We start from the raw sequence: 24,198 nt of genomic DNA on the forward strand, positions 1-24,198 counted from the left end.
GGCAAATTCATTCACTTGGCTAGGGAGGTTCTGGAGTAATTTACGAGGTCACACTTGTCAAGTGAAAAGAGGTGTGAAACTGTCCATGAGGAAGGTAAATTGGACAAAAGTTCAAATACTGGATGTGCCTCTTCAAACTTGGAAACAAATATTTAGAGGAGCTTGTGATGATCAACAGGCTTGCTGATGATGGTTAGTTACACACTTTCCCTGTGTGTGGAGGCTGCTTCAAAGTAAAGGCCTCCTGGATATCTGTACAGTGCATCACTGGGGACCTTTTCTGTGAAGCAGACTAAGTAATGAAACAAGGAAGTGTTGAGTTACACTACCTTTTGCATTTAAATCTAGATGTCATTAATTTTTGATTTATCATACCTTATGCAGCCATTGTGGTACATTATATACTAATAATACAAGTTTAACACACTTGTCACATTTCATCTGTATCATACAGCTAGGGATAATGACCTCTCAGTTAGACTCACTTTCTCTGCGTCCTGTTCAAACAGACGGAGCTGAAAGCACTGGTCCAGCTTCAGCTTCCTGACGTGCCACATCTGATGGAGATGCTGCCTCGTGGAGTGGAGCTTATCCAGTAAACTGGCAACCTATCAAAAAGCAAGGATCAATATTCATTTAGATTATGTTTCTCATGGTAGTTTTATCCATTTGAAGCTGACTCCAACTCCTTTGAGAGATTTGAGGTTTGACAATTTCTTTAAAAACAAGCAGAGAACCATGCTATTAAAGGTTTGATATTTACAATGTCTGGTGGAAATCCCAGTGTGAAATGCTTTTCAATTTACTGCTCAAATTGTAACACATTTTAACTTGTTAAGATGCATTTTAACATAAGCTCACATCACCAGTTTGCGACCATTGACATATTTTAAATGGTTTGGTATTTGGTAACATAATTATCAGAATTATCTTGTATCCTCAGAAGTACATACAAAAATACAAAACAGCATGCATTGAACCTCCCTCTAATTTTTTTTTTTTTGCTGACTTGAATGTACATTAACACCTTTTATTTTATTTAAAAATGACAGATCTGTGTTGCTGGTTTTAGGAAGGTTTTTAAAGCTCTCAGACTTTTTATATTTCATCATATCTATCCTTTGATATCCCAGACAGCACTTCAGTATTTGCAGGTCTTTGAACCGCAACAGTAAGTTGTGTATGAAAAAACACGTCATTTCCCCTGAAATACCTCTAAATTGGCAATTCTTCATAAGTAGACATCTTTTTTGGTAAAAAAAATCATATTAATTATTAATAAAAATGAATGTTTCTCTTTGTAAACAACCTGTGCAATGAAACTCATGATGCTCTTTCACAACTATTCCTGTGGAGTCCTTCAGCTAACGAGCAGACATGGAGTGAGTATACGTCTCATTAGCCGTAATGAGGGATGCTAACAAGCTGTGGGCATTGACCAGCTGGCAAAAGCATGAGAATATGCAAAGATTTAAACATGCATTATGGTATAGTGTGCTTTTAGTGTTCAGATGTTGTAATGATAGAATATGCAGAAGACTGGTCGAAATATCTCCTTGTAAAGTCATCAAAATAAATTTTCATAATTGGCAAAAGTGCCTTTTTTCCTGGATTGTATTGGTTCTGTTTATATTGTGTTTGGTGTTTACTGTCATACTTTCTAGTGAGAGTAAATCTCAGTTTGTGTTCTTAATATTCCAGCAGTCTGTGTGTATGAAAAGCGCCAATGTCAATGTAGACATTCAGTTATCTCTCTATGTTTATAAAGGTCTCTGAAAGCATCTGCAGCTAAAGTTTAGAACAAAATGCAATAATAAATCATTTATTTTTGTCAATTATTTTGTTTTTGTGTCACAGTGGGCCTAATTGGAGGCCCTTTTCCTTGATAAAATCTGATATTTTAAGAGATGATTTTGAAGTGGCAACTCATCAGCCAGCTATAATTGCAGCTGGCGTGTATTCACCTTGGGCACCAAGCTCTGGAAGTCAGCAGAGCCTGAGATGCAGTTCCTCCCTGAAAAACCATCACTTGATCTGATACACTGCAGCAACCGCTGGCCCTCCCGGTCCAATTCCTCAACTGGAGCCTTCAGCACCTACAGAAGTGCGTAAAAATTACTTTAGTTACTTAATATGTTCAAAGTTGTATGTAATGATGACAGAACTATGATGTTTAGCACAGAGGTCCACCAGCTTCAGGTTAGCTTCAGCCCAGCTAATGGAAATGCAACCAATTGTGTATTTCTTTGGATGTTTCTATATTTGGTACTAGACTGTTCTGACAGCCACTCGCTCACCTTTTTCTTCAGCTGTGTGTGCTCATCTATCAACCGACGAGATCCCTCCACATCTGCAGGAAACTCCTTCTTGGACTGAAGCTCCTGCAACACACAGTGCAACTTTATCACTTTGGGATGAAAAACAATTTCAGTCCCTCTGAACCTTCCATTCATCTTTCCCTTGATGGAACATTCATTCATCTGCCCATTTATCTGTCCAGCACCCACCTGCAGATCTTCCAGTCTGGACAGCAGGTGAACAGCATTGGACATGAACTCCTCCAGAGAGACTCTCAGCTCCATCCACTCCTCATGGTTGTACTCCAGAGAGCCTTCAAAGTCATCTGTAAGCTGGGAGGGATCCACTAGTTTGGCCAGACCTTCAACTGACACCATGCTGGTCTGGTACAAACAAACAGAAAAAATTTCAGTTGGTAACAATCATGTCGGTTTGTACCATATGTTTCAGTGGCATCATGCAGGTCTTATATACGCAGAAACAAAAATATAGAGAAATATCATCTGTATACCAGTGTGGCTTGAGCATATGTCTAATTTTAATGACTACCAGGCTGAAATGTCAAGACCTTCAGAGTTGGAAATTGATTAATTTAGACTTGCACTTGTCATTTGTAACTCCATGATACCAAAATATGGCATTGGGAGAAGGCAAGATTGGCAACTCTCTCATGGGCTAATGAGGCCTGTTTCACTTTTCAGAAAAACGAACATTCTCTCACTATATGATATAAATATTTATCAGATAGGTGTGTTTATATAAAAAAAAAAAAACATGTAGCTAAAATGAACCAATTTTAACCAACCTGTGAACATTAACTATTAACGTTAGCTGAACTGAACCAAACAGTTTTTAACCAACCTGCTATGTGCTATTAACATTAGTAAACCTGAACCAATGTACCTACTCACCTCTCAACTACTGAACAATTAGCTAAATACAACCAAAAAGTTTTAGCTGCAAAAGTTTACCACTACCTGTTAACATTAACTAACCTGACCCAAAGAGCTTTAACTGGCCTGCTAAAATTACCGGTTAGCAGTTAGCTAGAATTAAACAAACTTTTTCAATGGACCTGCTAAAAGTGAAAGGTAACATTTAGTTAAAAAAAAACAAAAAAAACAAAAAGCTTTAACTGACCTGCTAAAATTGACTGTTAACATTAAGTAACCTGACCAACAGTTTTAATCGACCTGCTAAAAGTCACTGTTAACACTTAGCTAAAATGAACCAGAGTTTTAACTGACCTGCTAAAATTAACCGTTAACGTTAGCTAAACTGAACTGAACAGTACTAACCGAAAACCTAAAATTAACCGTTAGCTAACCTGGACCAAACCGTTTTAACCAAAATGCTAAAATGAGCTGTTAACATTAGCAAACAGCTAAGTAAACAGTTTTACCTACTCACCTCTCAACTACTGAACAATTAGCTAAATACAACCAGATAGTTTTAGCTGCAAAAATGAACCATTAGCTAATTAGCCTAACAGTTTCAACCGAAATGCTAAAATGTACCGTTAGCTAACCTGTAGGAAACCGTTTTAACCAACCTGCTAAAATAAGATGTTGAAGTTAGCTAGTCTGAGCCAACCAGTTGGATCCTCAAGTTCTCAACTACTGAACTATTAGCTAAATAAAACCAAGTAGTTTTACCTGCAAAAGTGTACAGTTAAGTCACCTGTGTCTAATATTTTGGGCCAGAGCCCTTTAAGAGAGTCGCCTCATCTCAGTTCGCTCCAATGACCGATATTTCACAGCAATGGCGTCTCAATAGTTCCCGGAAGTAGCATTAATTGCTAGCGGCGCAATGGAGTTGCAGCAGAGAAGACCATTTGTTATGGGCTTTAACAGGGGTAAGACATCTAAAGAATCGTTTTTGATATTATCAGCACATCTTAGCTAAATTTACACGTGCTTTAAAGCATGATATTGGATTATCTGCTGCTAAATTAGTGGAATTACGAAGCAATAACAGATATGCTAACAGAGTGAGCTAACGTAAGTACAGTGTACTGTATATACTGAACACATTTCGTTAGCCGCAAACAGCCTGTTAATTTAAAATGTCAAGCTCTTGAGTAATTTCATCTAACATTAAGGAGTTAAAGAGGAGAAAAGGCTTGTGTGATTTATTTTACAGCTCAGTGTGAGTTACATGTCAGCTTTGTTAAAGATAACATGGTGCTTGACAGCAGTGCTATTCTGTGATATATTAGTATTGATGTGGATTAAGAGTACATATTTGAGACATCTAAACAGAATGTAAAAAAACATTACTGTAAACAGAAACGTAATTTTAAGGGTGAATGTTTTTAGCTTTGTGATTCTATTGACTCCATGTGTCTTTATTATGTTTCAGCTCAGCTGATTTTCCATTGATGGCAAAGGGAGAGAAACAGAAAGACCTGAATGAGATCACAGGGTAAGTCATTTAGAAAAATGAAACATACAGGGCGTAATGGGGAATTATTCTAAACACTGACATTGTTACACTGCTGTTTTATATTATATTTTATTATGTTGTTATATATGTAATCTTGTTATTGTATATTGGTAACTTACAATAGGAGCACTGGGTGCTGGAGGAACTATTTCGAAGCGGGTTATAAAAACGCAGAAGGCTTTAGTTTAATGCAGTTCATTAATGTATCAATCCAGTAGAGGGCTATATTACACAGCCTAATGAAGGCTCTCCTCTGGAGCGCAGATCTGACGAATTCATGCATTCACATGCAGTGGTTTACGCTTTGTATTAAAATCACTCTCTTATATTAACAGTAGTGTGACGGCATAGAACAATGAAGTAGCCTAGACCTTTTTAAATGAAGGAAAAAGCTTGGACACACGGACGGGCAGGTTGACAAAGGATCAAAGTCTGATAAATTATTAAAAAAGGATCAGTAATTGTAGACCTATCATATGAAACACTATAGACAAATGCTGAGGTTAGCATAGCAAAAGCTAATTTCCAAGCATGTAATTCACTATGAGAAGCGCAAACTTAACACAACTAACAAAGTTTCTTAACTGAAGTTGGGGAGCAAACGCCTCATCTCCCAAAGGGGTATCCCTCCCAGGCCTATAAAGGTATGTTTAACCCTCTCTCCTGTCCTTTTCTCCCTCTCTCTTTCAGCAAAAGAGCTACACAGGATTTAATGGAGCCTGGAGACTCCCTGCACTAAGACAGCACCCTCATCCTGAGTGTCAGCTCCCTGTCTTCTGCAAGCCTTTTCCTTTTCTCTCCTGGATCGTCCATGTGCAACACAGCAAAGCATGGTGGAGACTATCTGAGAGGACACCACAAGAGAAGGACATATATCAACTGATATATATATATATATATATTTATATATTTATTTTATATATTTTATGTTTTACAATATATTTTATTTTTTACATTTCAATCATATTTAACCCTTATTTGGTACTCGGTTGCTTATTTTCTATTGCCTCTGACTCTTGAGCTGCTGAAATGTGTGAATCTCTCGAGTGTGAGATTAATCAGTCTAATCCAACCCTGGCTGTCAACATTAATCTTCAAATATAAGCAAGTTTTATTTTAAAAAACAATATAATAATTAAATTAAAGACAATGTGCTCCGTGTATATTGTAAGTCAGTGATGTTATTGACTGCTATTTAAGCAGTCAATAACAGCACTGATTGTAGAGATTTAAGAAAATCTGAGTTTTGTCTCTCTGTATAATGTATTCAAATGGCTGCCAGACACTTCTGGAACTTTTCAAAGCCTCCATGAGTCACGTGACGCCCGGGCATTTTGAACCTCCGTTGTCATTACTCTTTTTATTCTAGTGCACTAGTTTGGGCTAAACAAAACTCTTTCATCTGCTAAACTAACGGTCATGGATACAGTTAGTGGGGTGCTTAGGGAACCACAGCCACCTTAAAATCACATATTTACATGTTGTTACCCTTATTTATTGGGAAATATAGTTGTAGTACACAGTATTTGTGATAAGAAACTTTTTTTAACTGCAAAAGAGAACCTTGACCCAAATATTTTCATTGGCTAAACTGAACTCTTAGCTAATCTGAACCAAGTAGGCCCTGACACATGTACAGTATGAAAACAGAAAATGTTGATTTTTTTGTTTTGTTTTTTTGATGCGAGAGAAAAAAAGAAAAAAGTCACACAATTTGCAAACTGAGGCTAACCTAAACCAAACACGTAATGCTAGCAGCTAAATGTAAACAAGCTGAGATTCTTTTACATTCATTGCATCCTAAAACGCACAACCCTTTTATGTTGATCTATGGTGAACATTAGTACTGTCCAAAAACATGGAATCTGAGGTGATGGTATGTTGGACGAAACAATCAAAGAAAGCCAGGACGCTCACTGACCTCAAAGGAGAACTTTGCACTGCCAAAGTTTGTCTTCTGTTTCTGCCAGAAGTTGTCCGGTTTGATGATGAGCGCCACACAGATCTCAGCTGGGAAAAACTCCTGCAGTGTTTTCAGCAGAGGCTTGATCAGCTCCCACTTAGATCCACGCATGTCGATAATGACGGTAAAACCACGTTTACATACATCCTCACTGAAGGGAGAGACAGGGAGAGAAAGACAATAGAGACGTTTAGACAACATGGTATCTTGAAAATCCTAAACAGAGAAATTAATTAATGTTGCTTAATCCTTAACAGACTGTTACATCAGACTAATTACTAAAGGAAACCTTCAGTGAAGTCTGATCAGACTGTACTGATCTACAAGGAAGCAGCAGAGCAGGGATACTCAAATTGCTTTGTTTGGGGGACACTTCTGCAAAATGACAGGAGGCCAGAGGGCAGTCGCAGCAGCCCCATACATGTTTTAAGGGTTTTAGGATGTTTCTAGGATTCTAGGACATTTTCAGGATTTTAAGATGTTTCTATGGGACCTTATGACATTTTCAGGATTTTTCTAGAATTTTAGGATATTTAGCGCATTTCTAGGATTTTTAGACATTTCTAGGGCTGTAGGATTTTTTTAGTGTGAATTATTTTTTTGTGAATTAGAAAATGGTTGGGCAGCCGCCTGGCACCATTCCAGGCGTCGTAAGTTGAGTCAATACCGTAAGGCCTGTGTGCTTGCATTAAGTATTTTTTCTGGAATACAATTTTTTTTTAAATATGTGTTTTGGTAAGCATAACTATTTTTGCAATTATGCAATTCCTGAAGTCTCCACTATGCTAAACTAACCCAAATTGCTGCTTGCTGTGGCCTTATATTTACAGGAAAGACATAAGAGTAGTTTCGATATTTTGATCTCACCTCAATTTAATCTGGTAATAACTTTGTTCATATTTAGTACAGATCATATATTAGTAAAGCAAGGAAAAGCGTTAAAATGCAAAATAAATGTGATATGTAGACACCAGAATGCCTTCCAGATGGTGACTTGGCTGTGCTTGTTGCATGTTAATTTATGTATACATGTGGGTTGTATAAAGTGTATGCAACATGCTGTACATAAGTGTCTGTAAATATGTAAACAAATAAATTAGATAAAGGGTAAATTTTAAAAAATGTAAGTCTAATACTGCAGGGTAAAGTTCAAGTTCAAGAAAGTGTTATCTGTGTTCTTGGTGAATGTTATTTTTATATTTCCTGTTAGCCAGAAGCTGCTCTGAAACCAGCGCAGAGAGCCAGCTGTGTATACTGGAGTCTAATGGGCTTTAAATTCGGCTGCTGCTGATTGGAGAGTAAAAATACACTGAAATGACTTCACCTCCACACACAACCTCTATTAATATAAATTCAACAAAAGCACATCCATTATAGGCCGCCTCGGGGAAGCACAAACTCCACTTGTCGCCATGGAAACAGCAGCTCAATTAGCAGGAAGAATCAGAGCAGGGCTGATAGGGATCAAATGATACTACAGATTTCAGGCTAGTTTGATTTAATCATTTTTGCTCCAGTCAGCCAGGTAAATGTGTTAAAATGGACATTAGTCTTTGTATACAGCTGCAAGCAAGGTTAAAAACTGTGTCTGTTGATGCATTCAAGGACAGTCTGATGCCTGATGATTCAGTCAGCGTATGAAAAGCCAAATCATACATTTCTTGCAAGGAGAGTCAAAGGGGCTGTACTGTGACTGATTATTGATCAGTTTTCTCTAGAACAGTTAATTCCTTCCTTCTAACATCCTCAGACTGTGATGAGGAGCAGCAGGAATAAATGGACTTGAAGTCAAGTGTGACAGACTCGCTGCTGTCTGCTGCAAACACTGCAGCTTTCATGCTGATGCAAATCAAACACTGCTCTCAGTCTGCTGCTGTGATGGAGAAGAAAGGAACTGATTCTCCAGTCTGACTCTGCAGTCTGGACTGCGCTGAAGCACTCCACATGCACTTCACCCTGCACCTCTTCCTTATAGGAAGTCTAGTTAACTAAACGCTATTGTCCTGAATATTAAGGTTAATAAAAAGGTAACAAAGTGCATATTTACAATGGCCAATAATGCTTGGATGCATTTACAATAATGCATTTACAATAAAAATGAAAATCTTTCTGTCAATATTTAAAATTTGGAATATAACAAAGTCCAACACAAAACGTGAAAATTTAAAATAAAAAATGGATACATAAAAATAGCTCCCTGAGGTTTTAAAATGTAAAAGTTCCTCCCATGGTGACACTTTCTTTGCACTTTTTAATTAATTAATTTTATCGGTGATCATAAAATAAACCGCAGATACAGATAATTGTCAAAATACCGAATATTAGCCCTGATAAACCGCCAGTCTTGTCGCCAGTCTGTCGACCCCTAATAAAATCTAATCTGAAAAAAAAGAATACACTTGCTATATACATGTGCGTATGTGTGTGTATTTGCTTGTGTACGATTGAATTGTGTGTACCTGGGAACAGTAGACAGGTAGGTAACCAGCCTCCTCAGGTCTTCCTGTTTTATTCGGTCGTGGTTACTCCTGGCAGGAAATGTCAGGATTGGTCCTCCTCTTTTGTCTCGCCCACCTGCACAAATACAAGTAATGAACTTGATGTTTAACATTGCCACATACAGCATGTATGCAGTGTTTCATATGTATTTTTGTTTTTATCAAGCAGAAACGTCCAGGGCTGAAAATAAGAGCTGTCAAAGTGTGAACTGTAGTTCCTCTAATGGCCACTTGAGGCTGACTCTAGGAGTGAGTTAAAATGTCAAACTTAGTCCCAGAAATAAACATGTTTAAAGTCTAGTACAATAACCAGCTTTGATCTCAATAGCTTATTTCCCCATTCATGACAACTGTTCTGGGGGGAATTTTTAAACAACTCTCCTGTTTAAATTTCATCAATGTTTAAAGTTGCGCATTATTACTAGCAGAGCCAGTTTGAGTAATAGGTGGTGCCACCTCTTGACCCGTTGCACAACAACAAAGTTGGTTAGGTCACATAACAACGCATCAACCCTAGATTCACAGAGTGCAGACATAGCCATGGCTGTCGCTAATTTAGCGTGTTTTCAGTTCATGAAAGTCAATAAGTTTGGTCATTTTTTATTATAGTTGTACGAAATGATATTTTGTCTTTCCAGTAATAACTTTATTTTCATGGTATTAAGTCTGTTTTTGCTGGCTAAACATATCAGTAGCATTATCACAGTTAACCAAAGCTGTAAATGCACCGTGCTAACCAAGCTAGTAGCTAGCGTTAGAGTTTCCTCCGCTCTCTTTTCCAAATATGGCCATTATTGGCTCTAAAACTCCAAGATCGCTGATATGCCAGACTTGTGGCTTCAAAACAGGAGTCCACAAGGCATGAAGAAACTGTGGCATATTGCTTAATTACAATGAGCAGTAGTACAACTTCGTTGCAAGACAGTAGTTGCAGTATTCGTGGTTGCAGTAGTAGGCCTAGTAGCAGTTGTACAGTAGTAGTACGTTAATAGTAGTAAGGGTAGTAGTAAATGCAGCAGTTGAAGTATCAGGAGTGGTATCAGCGGTTGCAGTAATAGTGCTAATAGTGAAAGAGTACTAGTGCTAGCAGTACTATTAGCAACAGTAGTAGAAGTAATGCCAGTAGCAGCAAATAGTTGTACTAGTGGTAGTCTTAGTAGTAGTATTAGTAGGCATAGCAGGCTTTCTACACTGCCTACTCCACCCAGTGATGATTACAAACTTATTTTAAAATTGATTTAAAATCATTTAAAAATAATTATTTTATCTTTGCACCTCTTGTCTGCATTTTTGCTATTTTTAATGGTGATTTTTATTTTAAATTTTTGAAAATAATTTTGTAATTAATGCTACCTTTTTTATCTTATCTCTTTACTCTTATTGGAAATCTGTATCCTTAGTTATGTTTTATATTTCATTGCTCTGTAAAGCACTTGGAAATGCCCTGTTGTGTGAAATGTGCTATACAAATAAAGCTGCCTTGCCTTACCTAGTGATAATAGTAGTAGTAGTAGTGACCCATATTAGTAATAAAAAAATAAGTCAAGCTATTCTTTAGCTTGATTCTTAAATGAAACATCATTTAGTGTTATTATATTGTTCATGGGAGCACCGTCTAGTGTGTATGTTCTTCTGTTCAGTGTCTGGTATTTATTGTCTAGACATGCATGCTTTTGTAAACTTTTTGCAGCATTAGCCTTCTCAAAAGTAGAATATGTACATGTTATTTTTGTTCTGCACTACATGACATGTAGACTACATTAAAACAAAAAATCTAATATAAAATACATCTTCAGATAAAGTGTACCTTTGAAGCACTATAATTACAGGGCAGACACCACTCTACACTACAACCACTGTCACTCCATTATCACCCAGTAGACTGTATCAGTGTTAATCTGCACATTACTTTACACTAATGGCTTTAATATCTCTGTATCTGTAACATAACTCCCATCACAGCTACATCAGCCAGTAAACACACTTTCCGAAGGCTCCGAAAGCCATCCGAAATACAAACTATCGCTCTCCCTCTCTGTGATAAATTATGTGTGTAGAGATGTTTTGGTTAGATTAATGTAAGAAACACAAACCGCACTGTTTATAAAACTGCTACTCAGTCGTGGAAAATCAGTTCGCATGTGTGTGTGTGTGTGTGTGTGGGTGTGTGTGTGTGTGTGTGTGTGTGGGTGAGTGTGTGATTTGGGAGGGAGCACGCTGCTGTAATCTAAGGAGGAATCTTGATGACAGATTGTTGTTGGCACTGTCTCCTACATGCTCTCTCTCTTTCTGTCGCACTTTCTGTCTCTAGGTCTCTTTCCCATTCTCTCTTTCCAATTCAGAGTTCCGCTTTTTCGCTGGTACACATTTCTACAACAAGTACTACAATATTTGCCTTATAGCAGCACACAGCATTTCCATCGAAATAAGTGATCTCCAATTCAGTGGAGTGTGTAGACTCAAAGGTCTGGACCCAGGCAAATTAAATATTGTGCTGCTAGCACTAACAAATTATCCCATTCCAATATTGTAGTATGAGTCTGCAGTGCAATATACCAAGGTATTTGTATTTGCCAGGACTTTATTGGTGTAAAATTTATGTTTAGTGTTATGGGTTCACATGATTTGATTCATCGGAAACAAAGAGGACAGATTTGCTTTTAAATTGTCAGGGCTGAAACTAGTGAATTTCTCTTATTTTCTCATATAATTTTGTGGTATATAAAATATCAGGGATATACAAAACTGAATGAAAATGCAATTAATTACTATTTCCAAAAACACAAGTTGATGTCTTAACTCTCCAAAAACATGCATAATCAGTTTACCATCACATCAGACAAATGAAAGCAGCAAATATCACAACTATTAAGATGGAACTCGAGAGTAGTTTTTTTTTTTTAATAAGTTTGTTTTTTTAAAAAGTTACTTATTTATTTTCTGTTGATTGCTTACTCAAATAATACACTTATCATTTCAGCTACTTTTTTAAAAATAAAATAGCAGTCATGAAACATATCTAAAAACATGTAAACTATTAAACACTACTGTGCAACATTGAAGCTAGACAAACTAAGCAAAGCCAGGTTTTGATCCTTGTTAGAGTTTTTTACTACTGGCCATTTATGGGGATAATTTCCAAAAGATAATCAAGGGACACCGAGACAGACCAAAAATATTGTTTTTGTTAACATTACTTCACCCCTCTTTAACTAAAACATACATTTGATTTGCTGAAATCTGGCCGCTTGTAGTGTATCTGGACACTTGATCGCACTCCGTCCTACAGAGTTTGCTCACACGTTGTATGTTATGAAGAGGTGTAGGGCCTGAGTTGATCCATGCTGACTTGTTATCCGCTTTCATGGCCAACAAAGTATAGCAATAGATAAGATGAGAAAGATTGCGTTTCTTATTTGTCCAGTTTATGTCAAACCATTGTGACTGTCCTCGTGTCCCTTTCTGATCAGTTCTCTATACTGGAAATAATTTAAGCACATTGGATCAAGGTAGGTTTCCCCACAGTTGGTTCCAGATCTAGTCTAAAATTTTGGATTAATGAAGGCCTTAAACACAGTCTTTTTGTGCTTTTGTTGTGAACTTGCATCACTCTGCTTTTATTCTCAGCTCTGAGTCACACATTCATTAGTAGTCCTACTCTTATTTTTAGTGATCTGTGCTTCGGATCTTCTCATTTCACGGGCACTTTTAAAATGGAAGAAAACAGAGATTTTCTATACTTTGGGGAACAATCATTTTCTGAGGTCATGTGATGGTACATCTTGTTTGTTCAGAATCAAAATACATCACACGGCTGAGTGTTTGTGAGTGTGACGGCCTGTGGATTGAAACAGCTCATGTGTCTGCTTTCTCTGCTTGTTTTGGCACACGGTGGGCTGCAGTGCCTGTCAGAGGCAAGAAGTTCACATAAGTCATGTTCAGGGTGTGAAGGAGGTCTCAGGAGGTGTGCAAGTCGGGGTCCGAACCAATGATCTTTTCTGCAGTCCTGAAGGTTTTCATGTCCGACATAATCCCATTTAGTATGAGTGGGATCACTGAGGGGGAATCCACTGACATACCCACAGTGTGTTCAGCTACAAGTTGTTGTGACTACACAGGAGACCCAGCTGTAAGACCTCCCATCTGTATGCAGACTTGTCACGATCTGGGATGAAACCGAGGACCTTGAGGAGTTTGACAGAGCGGGTCCACAGAGCAGAGGGAGGAACACTGACAGGTACAGAAACCTGGGGCTGTTTTTACAAAACATCCCGAGGCTAAAAGTAGCTCCTAGCTGTCTGAGTTGTCTGAATCTCCTAAAAATAAAAGGCTGTGTTAGTCCAAACCCTGAGAGTCCTACGTTTTTAAAGAGAAGTTCAAAAGGCATTTTAGCTGCAAAAAAAAGGTTTAAGAGAGATTAGAGGACCTCTAAGTCACTGAGACCTGCTCAAAATCAGATCATTCAGCTGCTGTAATGTGCTGTCAGGTCAATGTTTTGGAATAATACATCTATAACTTTTAAAAGCTAATCTAAAAGATCCGCAACTGCGCAACTCAAACAAAAAATCCATGTACAGCACTGGTGAATATTTCAGCTGTCAGTCTGAATTAATAAATGGTTAGCCTGATTTCCAAAGTTTAGCTCACATTAGACTGCTATGGTTATTTTGCTGCATTCAACTGAAATTCGTAAACTCATGTTTACGACATGGGAAGTCGTGTACACGAAGATGTGTACTTGGTGATCTCTGAAAATTTCCATGTGCGACTTTGAGTACAACAAGAGAGGGACGTTCATATGTATTTTTCTTGTGAATATGGTCAACACAAACCCTATTAAATGCAGCATTTTTTGCACTTAGTGGTTGGAAGCAGAGCCCGACCAATAACGGATGTTTGAAGGCGATACCAATACCTATACTAGGGAGTTAAAAAAAACCCACCAGTATCAATATTTTGGATATTATTGGGGAGTCAGAATGAAATTATCTCTAAAATAGTGTAATAAAATAATTGCGCAAAACTTTTGTAATGGAGGCAGAGTATTTTACAGTTTAACAATAACCTTTATTAGCAAAAATGACATCAGGGCACTGAAATAGTAAACTCCATCTTGAAACTTAACAATTATAATTTACTCTAGGAATCTTTTTCTGCATTATGTTCTGTTAAAAATAAACTAATATAAACTAAAAAAAAACTATAACTATTCATATCGTGAACACAGGAAAACGTATACCAATATATCCCTGATGGGCCAATATCTACCAATAAAATCAGCTGACGGATTTATCGTCAGGCTCAACTTGAAAGAGATGGCATGAATATTTAAGCGACTGATGTACCCAATATCTTTTAGGTTATGAGTTTTCTTCATTCTTTACTAAAAGTCACTCTCAGCAGTTTTGTGAATAGCTCTTATCATGAAACTCTAAGTTAAGAACATTTATCATAATTTAGAGGATAAGATCCTTTGTGAGTGCAGCCCCTGTAGCTCCACTTTCTGATGTGTTTTAATAAAGCTCTGTATGACCTCAGTGCCTTGGATCTCAAGCAACTCATGATACCGTAAATGACATCAGATTCCTGTCTTTGACAGAAGCTTTGGTGATTCAACGACAACATGGGCTGACACTCACCTGACACAAAGGCGACTTTCTCCTTTAACACAGGAAGAACGTCGGACGCCTTGATGCCTTCAGTCCTCAGTGACCCTGGAGAGAGACGCAGAGAGAGAAACAGTCAGTCGCTGGAGCTTTTAGTATTAATCCCATTATCAGATCAACATTCCTGTGAGGAGGAACACACCCACACACACAGATATGTAGCTTTTACAGTTTTCCGAAAGGTACTCTTTTGTGTTTAACATACTGCGAACACTCAGTGGCATTAAAAGCATTTTGCACCTTTCTCAACAGTTCAGGGTAAAAATTAGAAGTATTTTTCCATTCACGAAAACAAAATCAACTGTCAGCGGTGAAATAAGAAAAAAAAAATACAGTTCATCTTCATTTTTTTCATCCTTTTTTAATATCATAATTTCTTTATGATTTCATTCCCCTCATCTTATTCTCTTTCTTTCCTCTCAGTTCATCTGGACATCCGTCTGCCATGTTGTAAAATCTCTCTCTCTCATTTTCATTAATGCTGCTCTCTGTCCCCTCTCTTTCTCTCTCTCTTTCTCAGTAAAAAACAAGCCCAAATGTCTGTGTCCTGCTGTGTGTATGTGCATGTGATACACTGTCCTGGCTGACACAAACACACACACACACACACACACACACACACACACACACACACACACACACACACATTCCAAGAACATTCCATGGTGAGATTGCTAAGTCGGCAAAATCTATCTCAGGACACCGAAAGAGGCAGAGAAAAGTCAATTCCACGTTTTAAAGTGCTGACATCAACACAAACCTCTTTTATATTCATGATACGTAAAAAGGGATAACACAAAAAGAGAGGCTGAAGGGGCCAATTTTTAATGTCCAAATCCCTCGTTTTCAGGTTGGAAACGTGTGAGAATGTCTTTATATGTGGGGGTTTTTGTTGAGTTTTTTTGTAGTTTTTGACAAATTTCAAATCCGCCTTGGGTGATTTGATCCCAAGTGAACAGCTTTTTAGCCGACGTGTGAATGATGCACTGGGAGCAGCCACATTCAGAGGTTGTCTCTTGGCACACGTGTCCAATCAGAGCTGTCCACAATTCAGCAACTGAGCGATTAGTCACGATCATTGATGTCGTTCAAGGTTAATGATCTAATTGATCAGTTTTATGTTGGCTCATGTAACAGCGCAGCAGTGGTTTACAGAAACAGTATTGATTTAAACCTGATGGAGCAGTTTAACCTACACTAAACACAGGGACTAAATCCAGCTGCAGGTGGCTCTGTGCTATTTAAAGGACTATACCAATGTTTTTACTATGTTTATCTCCTTAAGAACAAAATATGTGTACATTTGTGCTTCTTATTTCCAAATGCATGCTGTGTAGTTTTAAAATCCGACTGAAATCACATCTGGTTGTCACTTCTGTGGTCAAAAATGTGTTTTTAAATGTACTGTCGACAGTGGCTGGCAGGAACACCTTGGTGACACTTCAGGTATGTTTACATGCTGTTTAATGTGCTGCAGCTAATTAGATATCTAGACTGCAAACTGATGCCAAGTGTGAACAGGAAATTGACCTGTAATGAGCCGTACTGGTCTGACACACTCTGGATTGAATCTAGATAGCTAGACATGCACGTAATTGCCACAAGGGATCAGGAGAACATTAGGACTGCGTGATTATGGTCGAAATGATTATCGTAATTGTGGGAATCTTTTTCAGATTCTTCATTTTTCATCGACACACACGGTGAGTAATTTTGTGGGTGAAATACATTTTGCTTCATTTTTACAAAATGTACTCCTTGTAAGACTGTGTGACAGGTAAGTGCACATTTGGATACAAATAGGAGCAAGTTTATTTATTTATTTAACTAGGTATGTCCCACTGAGATCAACAATCCCTTTTTCAAGGAAGACAAGACAGCAGCATAAGAAAAGTTCAGACAACCACAATTAAACAGAAAAAATAGACAGTAAACGTGGAAATATTAAAATACCTGCACACAATGACAAGTGCTGACTGATTCATTCACTCCTGTACTGATCAAAATCAGGCAGAAAAAACAGCTTTCTTATTTTCAAATCTGCACATACATGAACTGTACCAACGGTCTGCTCCTCTTTGAGCACAGTGTGAGCTAAACACAGTACACTCTATTTAGAAACAAATCAGTGTCTGTTCGCTTTGACTGATCATGTTAATGAATGGATCTGCAAAACCACAAAAAGCTGTCTCAGCGAGCTTGTGGTTTCTTCCAACAATTTCACAATGTTCCTCTGTGATGGAGGCAAAGCTGGGGGGTTAGACACACCAGCCCAGAGCAGATGATTCTGTATTTATGTGTCTTTATATCAAAATCTAAATGATTTGCATAGAAAAACAGTTTGTGATCCAAAAAATGAAGGAATGAACATTAAGAAGAGTGTGCTGCCAACATCAGCAGCCTTTTCTCAAAGAGCATAACACACACAGCAGAGGAAATGAGTGCGTGTGTGGATGGGTCGGTGAGTGAGTGAGACTCATTTGTCCATTATTGTTGAGAGGAAACAGCTTTTGTCATTTCAACACATACAGGAAGCTGTCAGTCTTGTTTCTGGACAAACACACTCATGCACACACACCCTTTTTTCTTTGTAATGGTGAGTCAGAGTGGGGTTTGGCTGCAGCTCTGCAGTGTTTTCTGCTCACCAAAGGAGGTTCTGTTCCTGAGAGGAACCATAAAGACTCACAGAACTCCTCTGAGCTAATCATGATATGATTTTAAAGGTGATAATGTTTGGTTTTCGTTAGGGGGCTCAAATCCTGCTTGTTTGATTTGTGTGAACACTGTGTAATTTGGCACAGAACGCAGATCTGTGCCCAATTCCAATTGAAAAGGGTTCTCGAGGACATTCATGTGTACAGTACAGTACGCATCAAGTGTGAACAAAACTGTACCAAAACATGGAGGTGGACCTCTATTTAAAGCAACTACAAGGAGTTATTAACCAGTTATGAAACAGCCTTAATTTAATACTGATACCCCTACATCACACAGCAGCGTGGCCCAACGCAGACAGACCAAGGTCCAGCTTCCTGGACACATTTGACCTGCAGTCAGAGCTCTAGCAGGAGGCGGAGAGCTCTGCACCCAAAAAAAGCTACTCGTTCTCCGGCTGGGAGCAGAGATCTGCCCCACTGCTCTGCCAATCCCTGCTCAGTCCTTGAGGCAGCAGTGTCAGTCTGCAGCGCCGTTTTCCGAACTGTAGCTCATAGATAATTTTGAAACAAGTGTACTCGGAAAAAGGGAGGGGGGGTTCCACTTAAAGGCAATTTTGATGTATATTGCGGTGATGTTCCTGTATTTTCCTATATTTTTTCCTATTAAAGGTTCAACAGATTTCCAATTCTATTGAATAAATCAAATGTTTATTAGGAAAAAAAATGAATGTGTAGGTATTGAAAGCCGAAACTGCCTACAGTCCTAATGATCAAACTTTATTTTACCTTTACAGTTAATCATTATAGCTAATTGTTCTTTACTGCTTTAGTTCTCTGTAACTGTTTCTCACCAAGAACCAGGAGATAAAGAGGATTATGCAAATGGATTCAACTGTCGCTAAAGTCAGACACAAAGCAGAAAGGCACAAAATGCACACACACACACACACACACACAGAGTCGGTTTTGCCACTTAGGAGAACATTACTTTGAGTTACATTCATCCCCTAAGGAATTTTTTATCCTAAACTTAACCAAAACCCCTATATAACCCCCACTTTAATCCCAACCAAAAACCAAAACTCGCTCATAAAATATAAGGGTTTACACTGTGGGGACCAGTTTTTCCCCAAGATGGGAAGAAAGGCCCCACAATGTGACTGTGTGAATACATTTTTGTCGCCACAAAAACATTTCCACGTACACATACACACACACTAGCTACGTCGCAAGTCGAAAAACCTGCCACACGTTGCATTTGTACATTTCACATGGATCAAATTAACGTTTCTAAAGTGATGTAGTTTATGAGCTGACTTTGTCATCTCGAGGTGGAGGGGTTGGCCATCTGCCAAGCTGCAGACCACTGTTCAAGACCAAAAACCAAACAAAAAACACTTGTTCTTTAGTGAGTCACTGCCGTGTTTTCAGCGGCTTTTCAGGCACTTATTGAGGGCGTTTATTAGTGACCATTTGCTTTCTACGGGGTATAACACCACCAAAAAGTGTAGTTTTCTTTACCTAGACATAGCTGTGTTTACAGCAGAGACAGTGCCACCAAAAGCGGCTGCTTTTTAGTAACCTGTTGCTGTTTGTCTAGCTGGATTGTGCTACCAAAAAAAAGCATCTAAAACCAAAATATGATCTTTTCCTAGCCATAACCAAGTGGTTTTAGTGCCTAAATATCACCAAATGTTAACCACAGTGTTGTTGAAATGCAAAGAAATATGGTTTCACGGACGACCTCTAGCTCAACAGGTCGAGTGTGCACCCCATAAAGGCCGAGTCCTTTCAGCGGGCTGGGTTCGATTCCAGCCTGCAGCCCTTCGCTGCCTGTCATCCCCTTTCCTTTCATTCTTCAGCTGTACTGTATTAAGGCAAAAATAATTAATAATAAAAAATATATCTAGTTTCAATGTATCCACAATGTTATATCATAGATGTTTAACGTACCTGTGATTTGCAAAAACGTACAATGCCAACACACACGCACACACACACAGAGTCACTCTCCTCAGTGTCCCTGACAGTGTCAATAATCCATCAACTGAAAGGAAAAAGTAAATTGCAGAGAGAAAGTGATACAGAGAACATCTGAATACATTTTTTAATTAAAATTCCATCCGAATGTGGAAGGACTCGTACATTTAGTTTGATGACTTTCACAGTTGTCCCATCGTCATTTAGCTCCAAACATGTCTGATAGATTCTGATGGCTCAGATGGCTCTGAGGCTCAGACAGGAGGTGAAAGATTTCTCTTCACCAAGTCAAAATGTAGTTATCGAGGTCAAAATGTGCTTGTGATTGGACTTAGGACAATCCTGACCGTCTGTAAAGTCATTTTTTATTGTTAGTCTCCCGTAAATAAAAGTAATAACAGCAACATTCTCACTGCATTTATTCAGTCTGAACTTTTAGCATCAGCTGTGCATAATATGGTGTTAGTTATCAGCCTCCGCCAGCCGTCACTCTGTCACTCATGCAGAATTGTGACAGCAGGAGCTCCGTGATGATCTGCTCTGTTCGTTAGATGCTATAAAATAATGTTGATGCATTCAGCTGCTGTTGATATTAACTCATCACTTTCTAAATATGCTTTATAATAGGGTTGATCACATGGTTGAATTTATCATTTATCACAGACTGGCCAAGTACATTGGCAGTTCGTTTTGGAGGCGTTTTTTGTCATTTTTATTTTGCTAATTAAATGGCGTTCATCCAAAGAAAAAAGTGAGAGTGGCTGCCAGCAGGCAGTAGAGATACATTTGCAAAACAAACAGTGTGTTGAGTCAGCATATTTTCATATCTAACTCAGTGAATTAAAGGTTTATTTAGACCAAACCAGAGTTTGGACCCCAGGACGAACAGCTGCAGCTATGCTGAAACCAATGGGAATCCTAAACAAAGCATTAAAACATTTAGGCCATGTTTAGATGAGAATGGCCCTGCTAAAAAAGTCTTTCATTTGTGTTTTAATCTGCGCAAAAAATCTGCTTTCAAATTAAAACATTGTGAAAACGATCCTCATGTACGAAGATCTGCAAAAACAACAAAAGACGCTGTAGTATGCATGCCAGGCCAGTAGTTGGCGGTGTAACTTTGTAATGGCATGACATAGAAGAAAAATGCGCTTATGCACAAAGTGCGGCTATGATGTCACTGTTCTCACAGGATCTGCATGTTGCCAGTTTACACAGCGACAGAAAGAGTATAATCTGGAACCCGGTTTCAGATTATAATCTTTTGTTGTGTGAACGAAAGGCCAAACCGCAACAAAAGTTATACATTTCATGCAAGAGCAATTGCAGTGTAAACGACTCCGAGTTGGTTCTCTGCAGATAAACACAGTGCCACACACCTCTAGTTGGTCATAAGTGATGATTAGGAAGAATCACTCCTGGATGAGTCTATACGTTGCTTTTTTGTTTGTTTTTTTAAGACTATTTTGGGGGCTTTTCTTGCCTTGTTTTGATAAGATCGCACTTGAGCACTCGGCGGAACTGAACCAGCCTTTGTACATGGGGGGCCTGCTCTACCAGGTGAGCTACAGGGCGCCCCGTTTGTGTTGTTTTGGGGTTTTTTTGAGGAAAATCCTGCATAGTATATCTTTAACTGCTTGGGCAAAACTCAAACTTTTAAGATGTGGTAAAGAGGAGTGGAGACAGGGGAGAATCAGAGGGCAACACATTTGCTCTGATCACAGCTCCATGGTGTATGATTTCAGTACGTCCTCATGTTTAGGAAAAGCAGCATGGTTGGCTGTTGTCATATTATGTACTGAACGTGAAGTTACATACTTAACCTTACGCAATAGCATACCTTAAAAAACTCAAAGTTCACTTAGTTTTACATGAGATACGAGCCTTCGTGATTAAGTCGGTTATATACGAATTCGGGTGCATTACTTTTTGTATATACACATACAAACAATGAATAAGAAGATCCTGAGGATCTGCATCTATTAACATCCTCACCTGATATTCACACTGAAACAGTGGCAAGTAATGTATCTTTCCAGTCTAATTTTGTAGTCAACAAAGAAGCTTAGGTAGCGGTTAATTTAAAGTTTTTCAATTGCATCAAATAAATATGACAATTTAAGAGTTGTCACAACCTGTATAGCCATAACAAGAGCATTTTTTTTCTGTCTGTCCTTTCTGTCCACATTAAAATGCCATTCCTAATCCTGCCTATGACGCTCTGCATAGATCACTTGGGTGTTTTTCCAACTTGGAAAACAGCCTCTAATGAGTCCTGACCTATTTGAACTTCTGAAAAATCTGAAATGAAGGCAGCAATTCAGAGGTCTGGAAAAAGGATATGGTGATCTTTCATGAAGTGCTGAGTGTGTTAGATGTATTAGACAGACGTGATGGTGTTTCTATACAGTCAGCAGGATGTGGTGAAGATGTAAGTTGAAGGTGTTTACAGGTGGCTCTGTTTATATAGAGAAAAGTAGCCCTTTTATACGATCACATTTGCATTACAGAACGGTGGCCAACCCAACGCCTGCTCCCGTATGATAAATAAATAAATCAGCATCCTCATGGACACAAGATGATTTGCGTAATTTCTTATTCTTGTGATCATAAGAAAGCAGAGGATGTTACATCAAGATTAAAAGCGTCTGCGTGAGCCGAGAGAATTGAAATAAAGACAGAACATGTTGAGTTTCCTTTCATCTCTCTGTCTTCTTAAACACACATAAAACATATTTTTAATTATGAAAAGAACAGCGCGAACATTTGAGCTTTCTCAATTCATTTTTAAAGTGTTCAAACTATAGTTTGGCTCTTGAGTATTAAAATAACTGCCATGCATGTTTTTGTTCCTACTTGGCTTGTCCTCCTCTTTGCTTTTTCTCTCTCTCACACACACACACCTTTGATCCAACATGTGTTTTCTCCATCAGAGATGTTCACCGCATATGCATACTCAGCGTGTGTTTGTACAGTAGCAATACAGCAGTGATTACAGCAGCATATGGCTGGTTAAACGCACCAGACTGAACAACCTGGGGCCATTGAATTGACTCCACACACACACACATTCACACACAAAGGAGGAAGACTCATCCTATAGCCAACAAAAAGTCCTCAGACAGAGGAAAACCTGAATGGTTCGACAGTCTTCATTTTTGCTGCCACACTGCCCTGGAATAAGGCAGAGCACCTTCTGTGTGTGTGTGTGTGTGTGTGTGTGTGTGTGTGTGTGTGTGTGCCTTTACACTGAGGCTGACATCATCCACAAACCAGTGGGGACATCTGCTAACCATTGGTACACTGATGGAAGAAGACTTTAATGTGTGTGTGGGTGTTTTTTTGTGTGTGTTCAGTTGAACTCTCTGTCATCCATACAAGAGTGAGATTTAATTCCACCAGCAAATGTCGGACTGACTGAGTCTGGTTGTTCCAGTCGTATTGTTGAAGCCAGAACCAGTAGCTTCCCCAGCAGCCATGAAATCAATAATGGTTGCTATGAGCAACAGGACATTCAAATGAGACCAAAATGCTGGTGGAAAAATAGGATTATTTGTGATGACTGAATTGTTATAAAGGACAAATAAAATACAGAATTGGCCTTTTTAAAATTTATTATTTATTTATTTATTTTTATGTCATTCATTTAGCCCTCGTAATTCAAATTCTAGTTGGAAATTGACCAGCAGCGAGTGATATATCGAGTGACGAATCTGTCCCGCTGACAATTTTCAGTTGACGCGGAAGTTCTGGTAGTAGTTGCTAGTGAGAGAACAAGAGTTATTGTCATCTGCACATCTGGAAATTATAGAGTTTAATGTTGAGAACATCTTTGACTGTGTGAGGAATACAAAATTTACGAGATAAAAGCCATGTTTTTTGCCAATTGAGTTCCAGAAAAATTTCCCTCTTGGGGTGATTTTATTCTTATTTTGAAAAATTCTACGAATATATCTACGACTACATTCTTATATGTCGATACCATTCAAAATCAATATAGATCATGCTGATCATGCCTGTTAATATGTTTATTAGTAGAATATATAAGTCCATTTAAATGCACCTGATGTCAGTGAAACTGTTATGGAACTGTATTAGCAACAGTTGCTACTGGCAACAGAATGTTTAGCTGAAACCATGGTGCTGCTCCATGGTGACAGCTGAGAAGCTAAAAGTCAATTAAACTAATATCAAGGGTCAAGGGGTAATGTTTCTTAAAAAGTCATGTCAGTTACTTCACTATGTCTGATACAAAAGAAGCATGCAAGAAAAGCCTTAGTCTACATAATTTAACAACAATGTTTTCTTTACAACTTGTGTTTATTCCCAAAAATTGTGAGTGGATACATACTAGCTACATGAGACCTGTGTAACAACAAACTGCCAGAAAAATTGAAGAAAGTGCACACAGATTTGGTCGTGAAGAATAAAAACACAATACCTAAGGAAATGGGAAAGACTGAAGTACCATCAGAGATGTCTACTCTGGTTTTTAAGTCCTCAGACTAAGCAAGTGTTGCCTAGCAACCAGCATAAAAACAGCCGTCTCCGCGCGTCACTCTGCAGCAGCTTGTTAGCATGAAAACGCTCAGTGAATAAACCTCTAATAACCATGAATGGCTGACTCATTTACATGCTAGCAAGGGTTGAAAGTAATGAATTCAAATTAAGCCTGCTTCAGTCATCACACA

General features: G+C 38.4%; 1 protein-coding gene across 1 annotated transcript in view; it reads right to left on the reverse strand.

The window, feature by feature from the left end:
• The window catches only part of LOC121948647 (kalirin-like), a 99,447-nt gene that overhangs the window by 37,444 nt on the left and 37,805 nt on the right, over positions 1-24,198 (reverse strand). The window contains exons 2-8 of the mRNA XM_042494046.1: positions 14,844-14,918; positions 9,166-9,280; positions 6,665-6,857; positions 2,508-2,681; positions 2,298-2,381; positions 1,965-2,096; positions 486-608 (exon numbers count right to left, since the gene is read on the reverse strand). Of these exons, the coding sequence (XP_042349980.1) occupies positions 486-608; positions 1,965-2,096; positions 2,298-2,381; positions 2,508-2,681; positions 6,665-6,857; positions 9,166-9,280; positions 14,844-14,918 (896 nt within the window). The remainder of the gene's footprint in view (positions 1-485; positions 609-1,964; positions 2,097-2,297; positions 2,382-2,507; positions 2,682-6,664; positions 6,858-9,165; positions 9,281-14,843; positions 14,919-24,198) is intronic.

Source organism: Plectropomus leopardus, chromosome 10, assembly GCF_008729295.1.
Source record: "Plectropomus leopardus isolate mb chromosome 10, YSFRI_Pleo_2.0, whole genome shotgun sequence".
Lineage (NCBI taxonomy): Eukaryota > Metazoa > Chordata > Actinopteri > Perciformes > Serranidae > Plectropomus > Plectropomus leopardus.